Here is a 12,587-nt window from a genome sequence, read left to right on the forward strand (position 1 = left end):
TTTTCGTGCAGCATGATATCTAAAGAACAATTTGAAAAGAAGAAAAATGACATGTTGGACCCTGAACCGTGAGTATTGTCTGGACACTAACTTCAGTTTCACTCATATTTAAGTCATAGCAGTGATTGAAGCAGAAAAAAAACAAATGTTTGTCCATGCCAGGTTTGTTGAATGTAAAGACTGTGGGCGAAAGATGCATCAGATCTGTGTGCTGCACTACGATGTCATTTGGCCATCAGGGTAAGTCTCACTGTTGCTGTTGGACAACTATCCAGCCGTTTGAAGGTGCTGTATGTAACTCCGGAGAAAGAAAGCTGATTGTTGAGTACTGACGCTCAACAACTAACTTTCTACACAGTTACATCCAGCACCTTTAAGCTTACTCTGTGTAACAGACATTAACACAGAAGTCTTACTTACAGTACAGAGCTCTTACTTCTTACTTGGAATTTGATTTGCCGACATCACTGTATATTGTCTTAAAGTGGATATTGATCTTTCTTCTTGTAGCTTTATCTGTGACAACTGTCTGAAGAAGTCTGGAAAAACAAGAAAGGACAACAAGTTTTCAGCCAGAAGTAAGTTGCATTTTATCAAAACCGTTACATTCAGTATGATTACTTTTTTTTCTTATTTCATCACACTAAATTCTGGGGCGAATTTGCAAAGATGGATCGCAGTTTTTGATGGCACTTTAAATTGTGCATCACTTGGAGCCGCTACCTGCCCATCTATATATATATATCCAATTCCCAAAAGATATTGCACAAATGATATTTCAGAGCAAACAGTCAGAAAGTTTGCAGTTGCATGCAAATTGCTCTTTTTTGTTTCTGATTGCCATTACTCTTGTAGCAAAGTAGAAATACTACCTTTGCATTGAGAACACAGAAGTCAGGTCTATGGCCGAGAGAAAAAGTAAACTGAAATTTTCAAGCTCCAAATCCTGACTGACAAAGTGCAGAGGCATTCCTCAAAACATCCGGCAAGGAATTTCAGTATTTAATATACCAGTCTGTCAGTGCTCTTCAGTTACAGCCAACTCTCTGAAGATGCTAATAATTTCACTGTAACGGCATATGGCTTTCAGAGCTGATATATGAGTGGGACTTTTTTTTTTTGAATGAGGCTCATTCGCATAGAAAGAAACCAGTTTCGCTCCAGGTGTATACATGCAGATAGCACAGGAGCACTGAGGTGCTATCCGAAAATTACACAGTTTGTTTTTGTCTTATTTTTGCAGGTTTAGCGGCAGCAAAAGCTGCACAATCCATTTGTGAATTCACCCATCACTTTGAACAGTTGAACTTTTATCAAACAGACTTATTTAATGTGTTTTTGTTTTTCCTGGTCTTTGTAAAGGGTTGCAGTCTACCAGGTTGGGAACGTACATTGAAGACAGAGTGAATAAGTACTTGAAAAGGCAGAACCACCCAGAGGCTGGTGAGGTATTTGTGCGAGTGGTGGCCAGCTCTGACAAAACTGTGGAGATTAAGCCTGGCATGAAGTCTAGGTAAGGTTCTCAGCTGTTGATGCGATGTATCTCTCCTGATTTGCAAAAAACATGGAATAACATGATTATTTCTTAATGTAAGCCCAGCTAGGACTTCACGGCAAACCACCTATGAACTTTTGTGTGTGTGTGTGTGTGTGTGTGTGTGTGTGTGTGTGTGTGTGTGTGTGTGTGTGTGTGTGTGTCCATCCAAAGCTAATCCCCTAATACTCCAGACCAATCAGCTTAATGTTTTGTGTGTGTGGTTGTGGTGATTTAAAGAAATCGGTTTTATCGATCGATTTCTACCATCATTGACTGCTGGCTCCTCGCTCCTCTTAACCAGCTGGTTGGGGCCACAAGTCATTAACACACTCACATTTCAAAAGCATAGAGCAAAAGGCATTTCAAGAAATCATGAAGATCAACAGAGTAGTTGTGTGTACATCCAACCTATCTTTAGGCCTGGTGCCGCATAAAACTACATATTATGGCTATTAAGAGAATAAATGTCTGCACACTGGAGCACAGCTCCCAGTAGATTAAAAATATTCCCCGATTTTGTTAGCTGTAAGGGAAGTGGGAGGGACAACTCCACTGGGCGAAGCTGCGCCATAGGTATTGGCTCGAGTGGTGGTAAAAAGCTTGGACAGCCATCTACACTCTACTGAGTGCAATTTTCTAGTTTCATCTGAAAAACAAATTTAGGAGAGAATTTCAGGATTCTTAAAGCACTTTTTAATAAAATGTGCCCATTGATTTTTTTGTGCATTTGAAAAGTATGTAGAGTCTTCAAGTGAATGAGCAGGTTTAAACTTAAGTAGTGACAGAAGCAATTGAAAGTCACTAGAGCATGCCACATCACAGAGTTCTTCTATAGTCACTTTGTCTCTTAAAGATATTGTTTTGGGGCATTTGGGACAAAAAATGAGTTGAGAGAGAGAGTGGAGGGGTATCATGCAACAAAGTTGTCCAGCCGGACTTGAAGTGGGGACGTAGTGATTAAAAATCAGCATTTCAAACCCCCAGGCCAATAAGATACCCCCATACCTCAATACTTTTGATGATGGATTTGAATTTGTTTTTAAAACAAAATTAAGTAAATGCTGTGAAAATGCACCTTGCAGCTTCCTTGCTCAGCCTGTGGTCTCCAAATTAAGTACAGAAGTATAACATGTAAATATAAATCTACCAAGCACGTAAATATGCATGAAACTACAGGTTATGCGTCTGTGTTTGTACAGGTTTGTGGACTCAGGCGAGATGGTGGAGAGCTTCCCTTACAGAACCAAAGCACTTTTTGCATTTGAGGAAATAGATGGAGTGGACGTTTGTTTCTTCGGCATGCATGTCCAGGAGTACGGCTCAGAATGCCCTTTTCCAAATACCAGGTAAAACTACAGAATAAAATATGAATGATGAATGCATTTTTTCTCCGTGTATTTAGCTTTTTTTGTGTGTGTCTGCTGCTCTTTGATTAAATTCCCCATATTTTTTTGCAGACGGGTTTACATATCATACCTCGACAGTATTCACTTCTTCAGACCACGTTTGCTAAGGACTGCAGTGTACCATGAGATCTTAATAGGCTACCTGGAGTACGTGAAGAAACTGGGGTGGGTTAAGAGTAACTTTATACCATGAAGTGATTTACACCTTTTCAGCCGTGTGTATCACTCCCGTAAGTTGCTGATAACTCTTGTTGCCCTCAGGTATGTGATGGGTCACATCTGGGCCTGCCCACCCAGTGAAGGAGATGACTACATTTTCCACTGCCACCCTCCTGACCAGAAGATCCCCAAGCCCAAGAGGCTCCAAGAGTGGTACAGAAAGATGCTGGACAAGGCTTTCGCTGAACGGATCCTGCATGATTACAAGGTGAGAAAATGATCACATCGTTAGGTTTTATTTTTTTCATGCTGTAGAGAGAGTTAGCCTGGGTATCTGTTGAGATTAGGTATCAGTCAATGCCATAGCATATTACTGTAAAAGTTTACTGTATTATTAAGATAAAAACTAATGAGTCCACTCTTGGTAAAAACTCCAACAGGATGGGTTCGAGCAATGAGTTCGCTATGTCCCAAAGGCTCTTAAATAAACAGAAATGAACAAAATAAACCAACAAAATGTTATAAAATAAAAAAAATTTACACCGATTTTACTTGTTGAACAGAAAAATACAAAGGGTAAACCTTCTGAATTCAAGTTTATCTCCTTTACAAGACGAGCCTAGCTGCCTTAACACATCATAAAACACATTTGATTCAAAGAGAAACAACATAATACCCATCTCCTCTGGTTTGGTTGAATAAATCCTAAATTCTCTAAGTTAGATGATAAGGTATACAGGCTCTACATGCTTTTTTTCTGCTCTCCGGTTGCTGCTGGCGGCCTCTTTGTGCTCTTGGGTTAGCTCGCTGAACGAATCTGTCGCTGAACAGTCTTGCCTAGCCAGACCTATTTTAACGCGTTATTCTAGCGCTGTGCCAGCGGACTGCTGAGCAGCGGCTCTCACTCATTCTTAGGCAGGCAAGTCAGGAAATTATGAAAATAAAATGACAAAAAATTCCCAACAGACCAACTGGCAATGTACTCAGCCAATAGCAGAGCAGTAGGTTGAAAATTTCACACTGATTACCGCTAAACTTTGGTTTAATATTATGTATCCAGCCTTATTTTGATAATTAAACAATTTCACATGAGAAGGAGTGCTGTCGCACTGCGGCCTCGTGCCTATGACAGAATCACAGCCGTGCAGATATTCAGTACAACAGCATAACATCAAGCGTGATATTGCTTTTACACAACGGCTCTACATGCACTGTTTTTAAGTTAAAAGTAATAAGCGACAACAGATTATGGTTTGATTGTTTATCTAATCATTTATTTGGCTCTGCAAACACAAATGCTTCTGCAACAGGACTGTTGCCAAGCAACACATTAACATTCCTACATACAAGCTACTTTGTAACATGTATATTTATCTGTTTCCATTTTTCATTGTGCAACCAGTGAAATAAGAGTCTAAATATGAGCATAGCCTACCTGTAAATTTGCAGTGAAGTGTCTGGGCTTCTTTCCTTCCTTCTGACCTTTTCTGACAATCATTCTTTGTTAGGCTCAAATGTTATTTAGGAAAATATGTTACTTTTTGCGGTGCAAAGTTTGTTACGGCGATCCTTTATGTAGGCTAATTAACACTTGATGACATGACGTTTATACTTCATTTCTCCTGCACGTCTCACTTTTTGTTTTAATTTTTTTTTGTTACGTCTATATACACTAGACATACCATACACACACACACACACACACACAAAAACCAAAATGTTCTTCCTCTTTTTATTTATGCATCTATTTTGTTTATCAAATGGATTGCTGTTGACTTGAATATCAGTATGATTTTTTTTTTCTTGTATTTATTTATATCATAATTTCATTGTATCTGAGGCTTTGGCAATATTGTTTTACAAACATTCATGCCAATAAAGCAAACTGAATTAATTAACGGCTCAGGACTCCTCTAAAGCGGAATGACGCCTGTATAGTTAAAAGGCCCAGTGATGTTGTACTCTGTATCAGCACTCAGTTCCCATCCAAGTAATTTGATTGGACATAACTGTTGTATAATTTCAGTTAATTATTCACTGGTGTCGTTAACTCGTTGCTGCCTTTGGGTACCTCTTTCTCAAGTGTAAATGACAGTTTAGTCTGTTTGCTTGCGGTCACTTCATATAATCGTATTGCAACAGGATTTACTCATGGAGATGATGGTTCACAGTTGTCTGAATTAAAAAGTAGCTTTGGCATGATCCAATCTAATAATGATATGTCCTCAGTCTAATTTCCTAGAGTTATACTGTAACAGAAAAAGCCAGATTGGATGACCTTGTAAACTTAAAAGTATTTAACTTCACCAGACATACCGATATCGACTGTGTTAAGTACTACAGTATTAATTTTGTCTTTCAGGAGCTTTTCTAAACCAGATTATTCAAATGATTTGAGTCATCCTTTCTGTCTCTGCTGACAAGACAAATAGTAGTTATCAGTGTCGCTGTGTCCAGTCCAGAAGTGTGCAGCGCCGGTGGGCTCCCCCTTGTGTTTGGTATAGATTATTGCAAAACAATCTGAGAACAAAAACCACAATGCAAAGACAATATAAAGGGAAACAATTTAGGCTAATCATGACAGTACGCTCCAGAAGGACTGACATTTCTTCCATTTTTTATGTTCATTTCTGTTTCAAAATGATGTCACATTAATATGTGTCACTAAAAGGTTGTTTGAAGTTTTTTTAATTTAACTTAATGAAACCTGCAGACATTCTCTTTAAGAGCTGTGTTACTATCTTGCCTGATGGAGGTCTTGTGCGTCTTGTGTTTCAGGACATTTTCAAACAGGCAACAGAGGACCGTCTGACCAGTGCCAATGAGCTGCCGTACTTTGAGGGTGACTTTTGGCCGAATGTGCTGGAGGAGAGCATCAAGGAGCTGGAGCAGGAGGAGGAAGAAAGGAAGAAGGAGGAGAACACGGCCTCCTCTGAGACGACAGAGGTGAGTTAGATGGATAGGTGGATTTAGCGTTTTGAAATAGGTTTCACAAAAGGAACGCTCTTGTTATGCCAAAATCAACAGCCTGGTGCAGAGGCCTCGTCTTCACCCCCAGATTTTATCATCCTCAAGTCCCTCGTTATATAAAAGCTTTCAGCAGCCATTCGGGCATTGTATAACCACTCAGCCTAATTGCATAACCCCATCTTGTCTGTTGTGCAATCTCTCTGAACATTTGTGTCCATCTATTTCAAGGGAGCCCAGGCTGACAGCAAGAATGCCAAAAAGAAGAATAACAAGAAGACCAACAAAAACAAGAGCAGCGTCAGCCGAGCCAATAAGAAGAAGCCTGGGATGCCAAATGTAGCCAACGACCTGTCCCAGAAGCTCTACGCCACCATGGAGAAACATAAGGAGGTGGGGAACCCAAACAGCTGTAACATATTTTTTGCAGTCCATTCGGAATATTTAAAAATGTCATTTTATGCATCACTGCAACAGCTAAATTAACGTTTGATACTAGGTTACGCCAGGTTAGTAGGTTGACAAATAATCCCACAGATTCGGTTCTTTGTGTTGATGGTACATCTTACTGGTACATCGAGGCACGAAAGTATACCAGCACACAACAGGACCATTCAAGAGCAGTCAGGGGTTTGAGATAAAATGATAAAGATAATTATCACATTATAATTTCCCTTGATAGTGATGCAATAAATGTTCAGTAAATCTTCATATAATTAAACCACCCATACACCTGTTGAGGGGGCAGTAATGCACCTTAAATGACAGTTACCACCTGACATTAAGCAGAAGAAGAAGGAGAGGTGGTAGTAGCAGTGGTCTTAGTAGAAGAAGACAAGCTTGGCCACCTCCTGCTGCTCACTGATGTGTACGGCAGCGTTAAAAGTTAACTTTACAACATTCAGCTTGTGCAGAAACTTATTATTAGTATGATTGTTATGACCATGGGTAGCGTTGCATTATGATTGAATTCACCACATAACGCTCGCTTCAGTGGTTGTTTAGTCAACTCATCAAATGCTGATGGTGAGTTAACAAGTTAACGTGACTGACTAAATAGCTATTTCATATGACGATATGACGTAACATGACTAAAGGTGAATAAAACTTAAATGCATTTCCTCGGCCGTGAACATGATTTCTGCCTCAGTCACATCAAACAGACCATCGCTTCTTCATGACGTTATCAAAGTCCATCTTTTCTTATTGTTTTGGTTAAGAAATGGCAGGAATGACTTGTAAGGTTGACTTTTACAGAAAATAGGATTTTTTTTGTCTATTTATTGTGTTTACATTGTCAGCTAAAACACTTAAAATGTTTTAAACTGTCCGTACAGCATTGGACATGCTCTCAACCAGAATTAAGATTTCTGACATTATTTTGATCCCAGTTGTTTTGAATCGACCTCAGAATTGTTAAATGTTCTGCTGTTTGGGAAATGACAGTAATTAACAGTTAAACCAAAATTAACCATGTGAGTTCTTCAGTTTTCTTTCAGGAGAAAAAAAACAGTCTTTAAACTTAGAAGAAATAATGATTTTCCGCAGATAATTATCAAAATCGACCAAATTTTTATTGTGATGACATTTTCAGCCAAATTGCCCCAGCCCTACTTATACCCAAAGCTGGCTTTGCCTCCAACAATGAGACGGACTGAGAATTTGTTCTGTCACACTTTGACTGTCCGTCCGCACAACTAACAGACACGTTTTCTTATTTCTACTTCCAGGTGTTTTTTGTGATCCACCTTCACGCAGGGCCAGTCATTAACACACTGCCACCCATTATGGACCCCGACCCTCTGTTGACCTGTGACCTGATGGATGGCCGTGATGCCTTTTTGACTCTGGCCAGAGACAAGCACTGGGAGTTCAGCTCACTGAGACGATGCAAATGGAGCACGATGTGCATGTTGGTAGAGCTGCACAACCAAGGCCAGGACCGCTTCGTGTACACCTGCAACGAGTGCAAGCACCACGTTGAGACTCGCTGGCACTGCACCGTCTGCGAGGTAGGGAATAATGGCACTTTAATGATATGTTTTGAAATCTGTATGATAAAATGATTAAGTATAAAATAATAGACCAGCTCTGTGAACTTTATGGCCTCGCTGCTGTCTTGAGGGAATTTTTCTGACCTTGAAAGAGTATTCTTGTTCAAGCTCGAGTTACCTGAATGAACTGCGTTCCACTGAGTGTATATTTTAGTTGTCTGTAAATCTTTTGCCCAAATTAGGCAACATTAATTTGTTATTCTTAATCGCCATTTGTTCATGAGGATTTTGTTGCAATTAGTGAGTGTGACAGACCGGTGTCTGGCTCTCCACGGCCCACGATGAAACACCCGTGCCATAGAAAACGAGAGAGCCTGTAACACTGAGCTGACATTAAACCAGTGCTTGCAACTTTGGTAAACAACGTAAATAAGCAGTCTCATGCTGTGCGTTTGTGTGTTGTGTGTTCGCCTCGGATCTTCATCAGGAGTGTGGAAGAGAGAGAGGGACAGTAGACAGATTAGAGATAACGACAGCAGCATTTTGTGAAGTCGGTTGATGAGAGGGCAGCGATGGGGCGGTGATGGGAGGCTTCACTGGTGACAAAAACATTCACCCTGTGAACCGATCAGCCAAAAGCGAAGTTCAGTTGCAATGGCCAAGTTTCAGCCCTAAGAGGGCAGTCACTTTGTATATTTTAAACATAATATAAAAAATGTAATACTTTGCACTCATATCAAAATTAGAATCTGAACAATCAACAAAAAAAAGTGGTCTGGGGATTTAGTTTCACTTAAAATGTAAATCATAACACAATGCTAATAAGGTCTTTCTTTCCTTTCATCAGGACTACGACCTATGCATCAACTGCTACAACGCTAAGGGCCACGAGCACCAGATGGTGAAGTGGGGCCTGGGTATAGACGACGACAGCAACGGTCAAAGTGGAGAGGCCTCCAAGAGCCCTCAGGAGAGTCGTCGTCTCAGCATCCAGCGCTGCATCCAGTCCCTGGTTCATGCCTGCCAGTGCCGCAATGCCAACTGCTCTCTGCCTTCGTGCCAGAAGATGAAAAGGGTGGTCCAACACACCAAAGGCTGCAAGCGCAAGACCAACGGTGGCTGCCCTGTGTGCAAGCAGCTCATTGCTTTATGTTGTTATCACGCCAAGCACTGTCAGGAGAACAAGTGTCCTGTTCCCTTCTGTCTCAACATCAAGCACAAACTCCGTCAGCAGCAGCTGCAGCATCGGCTCCAGCAGGCTCAAATGATGCGCCGCAGAATGGCCACCATGGCTGGAAGGGGTATGCCCATGCCATCTCCACCTACCTCAGCTGCCCCCGACACCCCCAACTCTGTGCAGCAGCCTAATACTCCGCAGACCCCCCAGCCCATGCCCAACCAGCCCCAACAGCAGCAGCCACCAAACCCCGCCAATATCGCCCAAGGCTTCCCCAACAATGGCCGCAGCAGCCAGCCTCCAACACCAGTGCCGCAGGGCAAACCAGGGCCTCAGTCGTCCCCTCTCCATCAGCAGCAGTCACCGCTGCCTAACATGCCGCACCAACAGCCGCCTCAGCCGCCACCACAGCAGCAGCAGCAGCAACCGCAGCAACAACAGCAGCCACTGCTTGCAGCCCTGAAGGTGGCCCGACAGATCGAGATGGTAGCCAAGGCGAAGCAACAACAGCAGCAGCAGCAGCAGAATTATGCCATGAACGGGATGCCCATGAACCACCCCCGAATGATGGGGCCCATGCAGAGCCAAATGCAGATGATGCAGGGGCCACGGGGCCCTCAGGTGATGCAGGCTATGCAGCAGGGCCAGTGGGGTCCAGGGATGCAGAATCCCATGCAGAATCCCCAGAGTCAGCAGCCGCAGGGCCCTCCACAACAAGGCCCCATGGCCCCTCAGCAGGCTCAGGGAACCTCCATGCCCCAGCCGGGCCAGCTCATGCAGAGGCCCATGATGCCCCAGCAACAGGGTCTCCAAATGCCAGGGGTCATGCCTCCCCAGGGGCCCTCACAGCAGGGCATGACACCACAGCAGCAGAACATGCCACGGGGGATACCTGGTAACATTGCCCCGAGTGCCCTGCAGGAGTTACTGCGCACCCTCAAATCTCCCAGCTCCCCCCAGCAACAACAGCAGGTCCTCAACATCCTCAAGTCGAATCCCCACCTTATGGCGGCTTTCATTAAACAGAGGACAGCAAAATACCAGGCCACACAGCCGCAGCAGGCGCAGCAGAACGCTCAGGCCATGCTGGGGCCCCAGGCAGGGATGCAGGCCATGGCGGCCATGGCGAATCAGGTGCAGAGGCCAGTTATGGCACCTCAGCAGCAGCCTCCTCAGCAGGCAGGGCCCCAGGGCATGGCGACCATGGGCCCCCAGGGTCAGATGATGAATGCTGCTCAAAACGGCAATCCCCAACTGTACCGCAGACAGCAGCTGTTCAGGATGCAGCAGATGCAGCAGCAGCAGCAGCAGCAGCAACAGCAGCAACAACAGCAGGGAGGCATGCCCCAGGGCCACGGTCAGTTCCCCCAGCAGCAGCCAGGGCCAGCAAGCTACTCCCAGCTCCGCATGCAGCAGCAAATGGCTATGCAAGGAGGTGGGGGGCCCATGGGACAGCTCCCTCCCTCGTCTCAAATGGGCCAACCTGGCATGGGAATGGACGGGCCCCAGAACCTCCTCCAGCAGCGCATGCTTCAGCAGCAACAGCAGCAGCAGATGTTAAAGCAGCAGATGGGTTCTCCGGCACAGGCTAACTCGATGAGTCCGCAACCTCACATGCTCCAAGGTCAAGCCCAGGGAGGAGCTCACTTACCTGGCCAGACAATGGCAAACACCCTGGGAAACCAAGTACGCTCCCCAGCCCCAGTGCAATCGCCCCGTCCGCCTTCGCAGCAACCCCCGCATTCCAGTCCCTCCCCACGGATACAGCCCCAGCCCTCACCTCAGCATGGCGCCCTCCACTCTAGCTCCCCCCACCCGAGCCTCGGAGGCCCCATGTCAGGCTCCATGGAGCAGGGGCACATGGGAACACCGGAGCAGAGCGCCATGCTCCCGCAACTAAACACACCAAACAGAGGGGGGTTGAGTAATGACATGGGTATGGTGGGTGACACGACGGGAGACACGCTGGAGAAATTTGTTGAAGGATTGTAGCATTTCGGGACAGAAGAAAGGCCTTGTTCTGTTTTCAGCTGAGAAATTTTTGTACTTGCTGATGTAAAAAGCTAAAAGAAATACAAATGAGTCATACGAGGCCTACAGACTGTGAACTTTCCTTAAACCAAGGGACTGCTTTTTCTTCCAACACAGAGAGTGATTTAATAATTGCTGTTGAAAAGAAGACAACAAAGACACAAAGAATATATTTTTGGTTCAGACCAGCCATGCAAGAATTTGCCCTGGTCTTTTTGTTGTTTTAATTTGTTTTTCATTTGTTATGCTCTGGTATTGACTTTTTTAACAAAACTTCTCAAAACAAAAAATATTTCATTTTATTATTCAATTTTTTGTTTATTTTGTACCTTTGCAAATTAATATCGTATTTGTGTTGAGAAGACTGTAAAATTGTTTGTCTGGGAATTTTTTTGCCAGGTTTCACCTCTTGCTCAGTTTCTCTGTTCCTGGCTAATTTATTCTAAAATGCCATTTTTCAAAAGGACTGCCTTTGGGAAAGCCTTAATTTCTTTCCTGTTTGCAGAGTCTATGGGAGATAAACATATTTGTATAGATCTAGAAACTATTGCACACACCCAAACACAAAACACAGGTGTAAGAAAAGCCTGTATTGAAGCTTGTTAATGTTCACAGGTGCCGGAATGTTCTTTTTACTGGCCTGGGCCCAGTGTTTGTCTTGCAAATGTTTAAAAAAAAAATGCTTTGTCTCTCCCTCAGTCAAAAGAAATTCTCATTAAGTCCTGAACCTCTTTTGCCTGTGGTGGGGAATTAACTCGTTTGACTGCTGATTTGTGTTCAGAGAGAGTTTTGTGCATCATTTTCTCTCTTGCATTAAACTTGAATTGATGATGAACTGTTCTCTAATGTAAATCAAGCAGCTAGACAGTACTGTAAATATGCAGAAAATAAGAATGAAATCACTGTACAAACTTGGTTCAAATGGCTCATTTCGTACTTATATACCATATTGTTAAATAAACCTGTGTGCCACAGACTCTGCTTCTGTTGTGGTCAGTGTGAGGATTTCAATTAGTGATGTGTTTTATTTAATAATTAATCTGCAGATTATTTTCTCAATTATTCAATCAATCACACTTGAAAATGCTCGAAAAAGTAAGACTCAGCTGTGACATCAATTCTGTGCACCGAGAAGCTGGAACCATCAAATGTCACACATTTGTACTCAACAAATTACTCCCAAAAATGATTAAAATATCAAAATAGACAGAAAAATGGTGTTAAAGTAAAAAGCATAGTGAAAGTATAGTGGTAATATTATATCATGGGGCCTCTGGTTATTCCCACCTCTATTTTCTGATGATAAAATGTTTTAA

At 43.1% G+C, this 12,587-nt stretch overlaps 1 protein-coding gene across 5 annotated transcripts in view; it reads left to right on the plus strand.

Annotated features, from left to right (window-relative positions):
- The window catches only part of crebbpb (CREB binding protein b), a 47,162-nt gene extending 34,915 nt beyond the window's left edge, over window positions 1-12,247 (plus strand). For all 5 annotated transcript variants that reach the window (XM_042505213.1, XM_042505217.1, XM_042505215.1 and 2 more), the window contains exons 21-31: window positions 12-68; window positions 163-240; window positions 511-578; window positions 1,363-1,513; window positions 2,737-2,883; window positions 2,995-3,108; window positions 3,205-3,370; window positions 5,881-6,048; window positions 6,301-6,462; window positions 7,800-8,081; window positions 8,911-12,247. In XM_042505213.1, coding sequence (XP_042361147.1) covers window positions 12-68; window positions 163-240; window positions 511-578; window positions 1,363-1,513; window positions 2,737-2,883; window positions 2,995-3,108; window positions 3,205-3,370; window positions 5,881-6,048; window positions 6,301-6,462; window positions 7,800-8,081; window positions 8,911-11,232 — 3,715 coding nt within the window. In that variant the 3' untranslated portion in view covers window positions 11,233-12,247. The remainder of the gene's footprint in view (window positions 1-11; window positions 69-162; window positions 241-510; window positions 579-1,362; window positions 1,514-2,736; window positions 2,884-2,994; window positions 3,109-3,204; window positions 3,371-5,880; window positions 6,049-6,300; window positions 6,463-7,799; window positions 8,082-8,910) is intronic.
- Window positions 12,248-12,587: the final 340 nt, after the last annotated feature.

This window comes from Plectropomus leopardus, chromosome 17, assembly GCF_008729295.1.
Source record: "Plectropomus leopardus isolate mb chromosome 17, YSFRI_Pleo_2.0, whole genome shotgun sequence".
Classification (NCBI taxonomy): Eukaryota; Metazoa; Chordata; class Actinopteri; order Perciformes; family Serranidae; genus Plectropomus; species Plectropomus leopardus.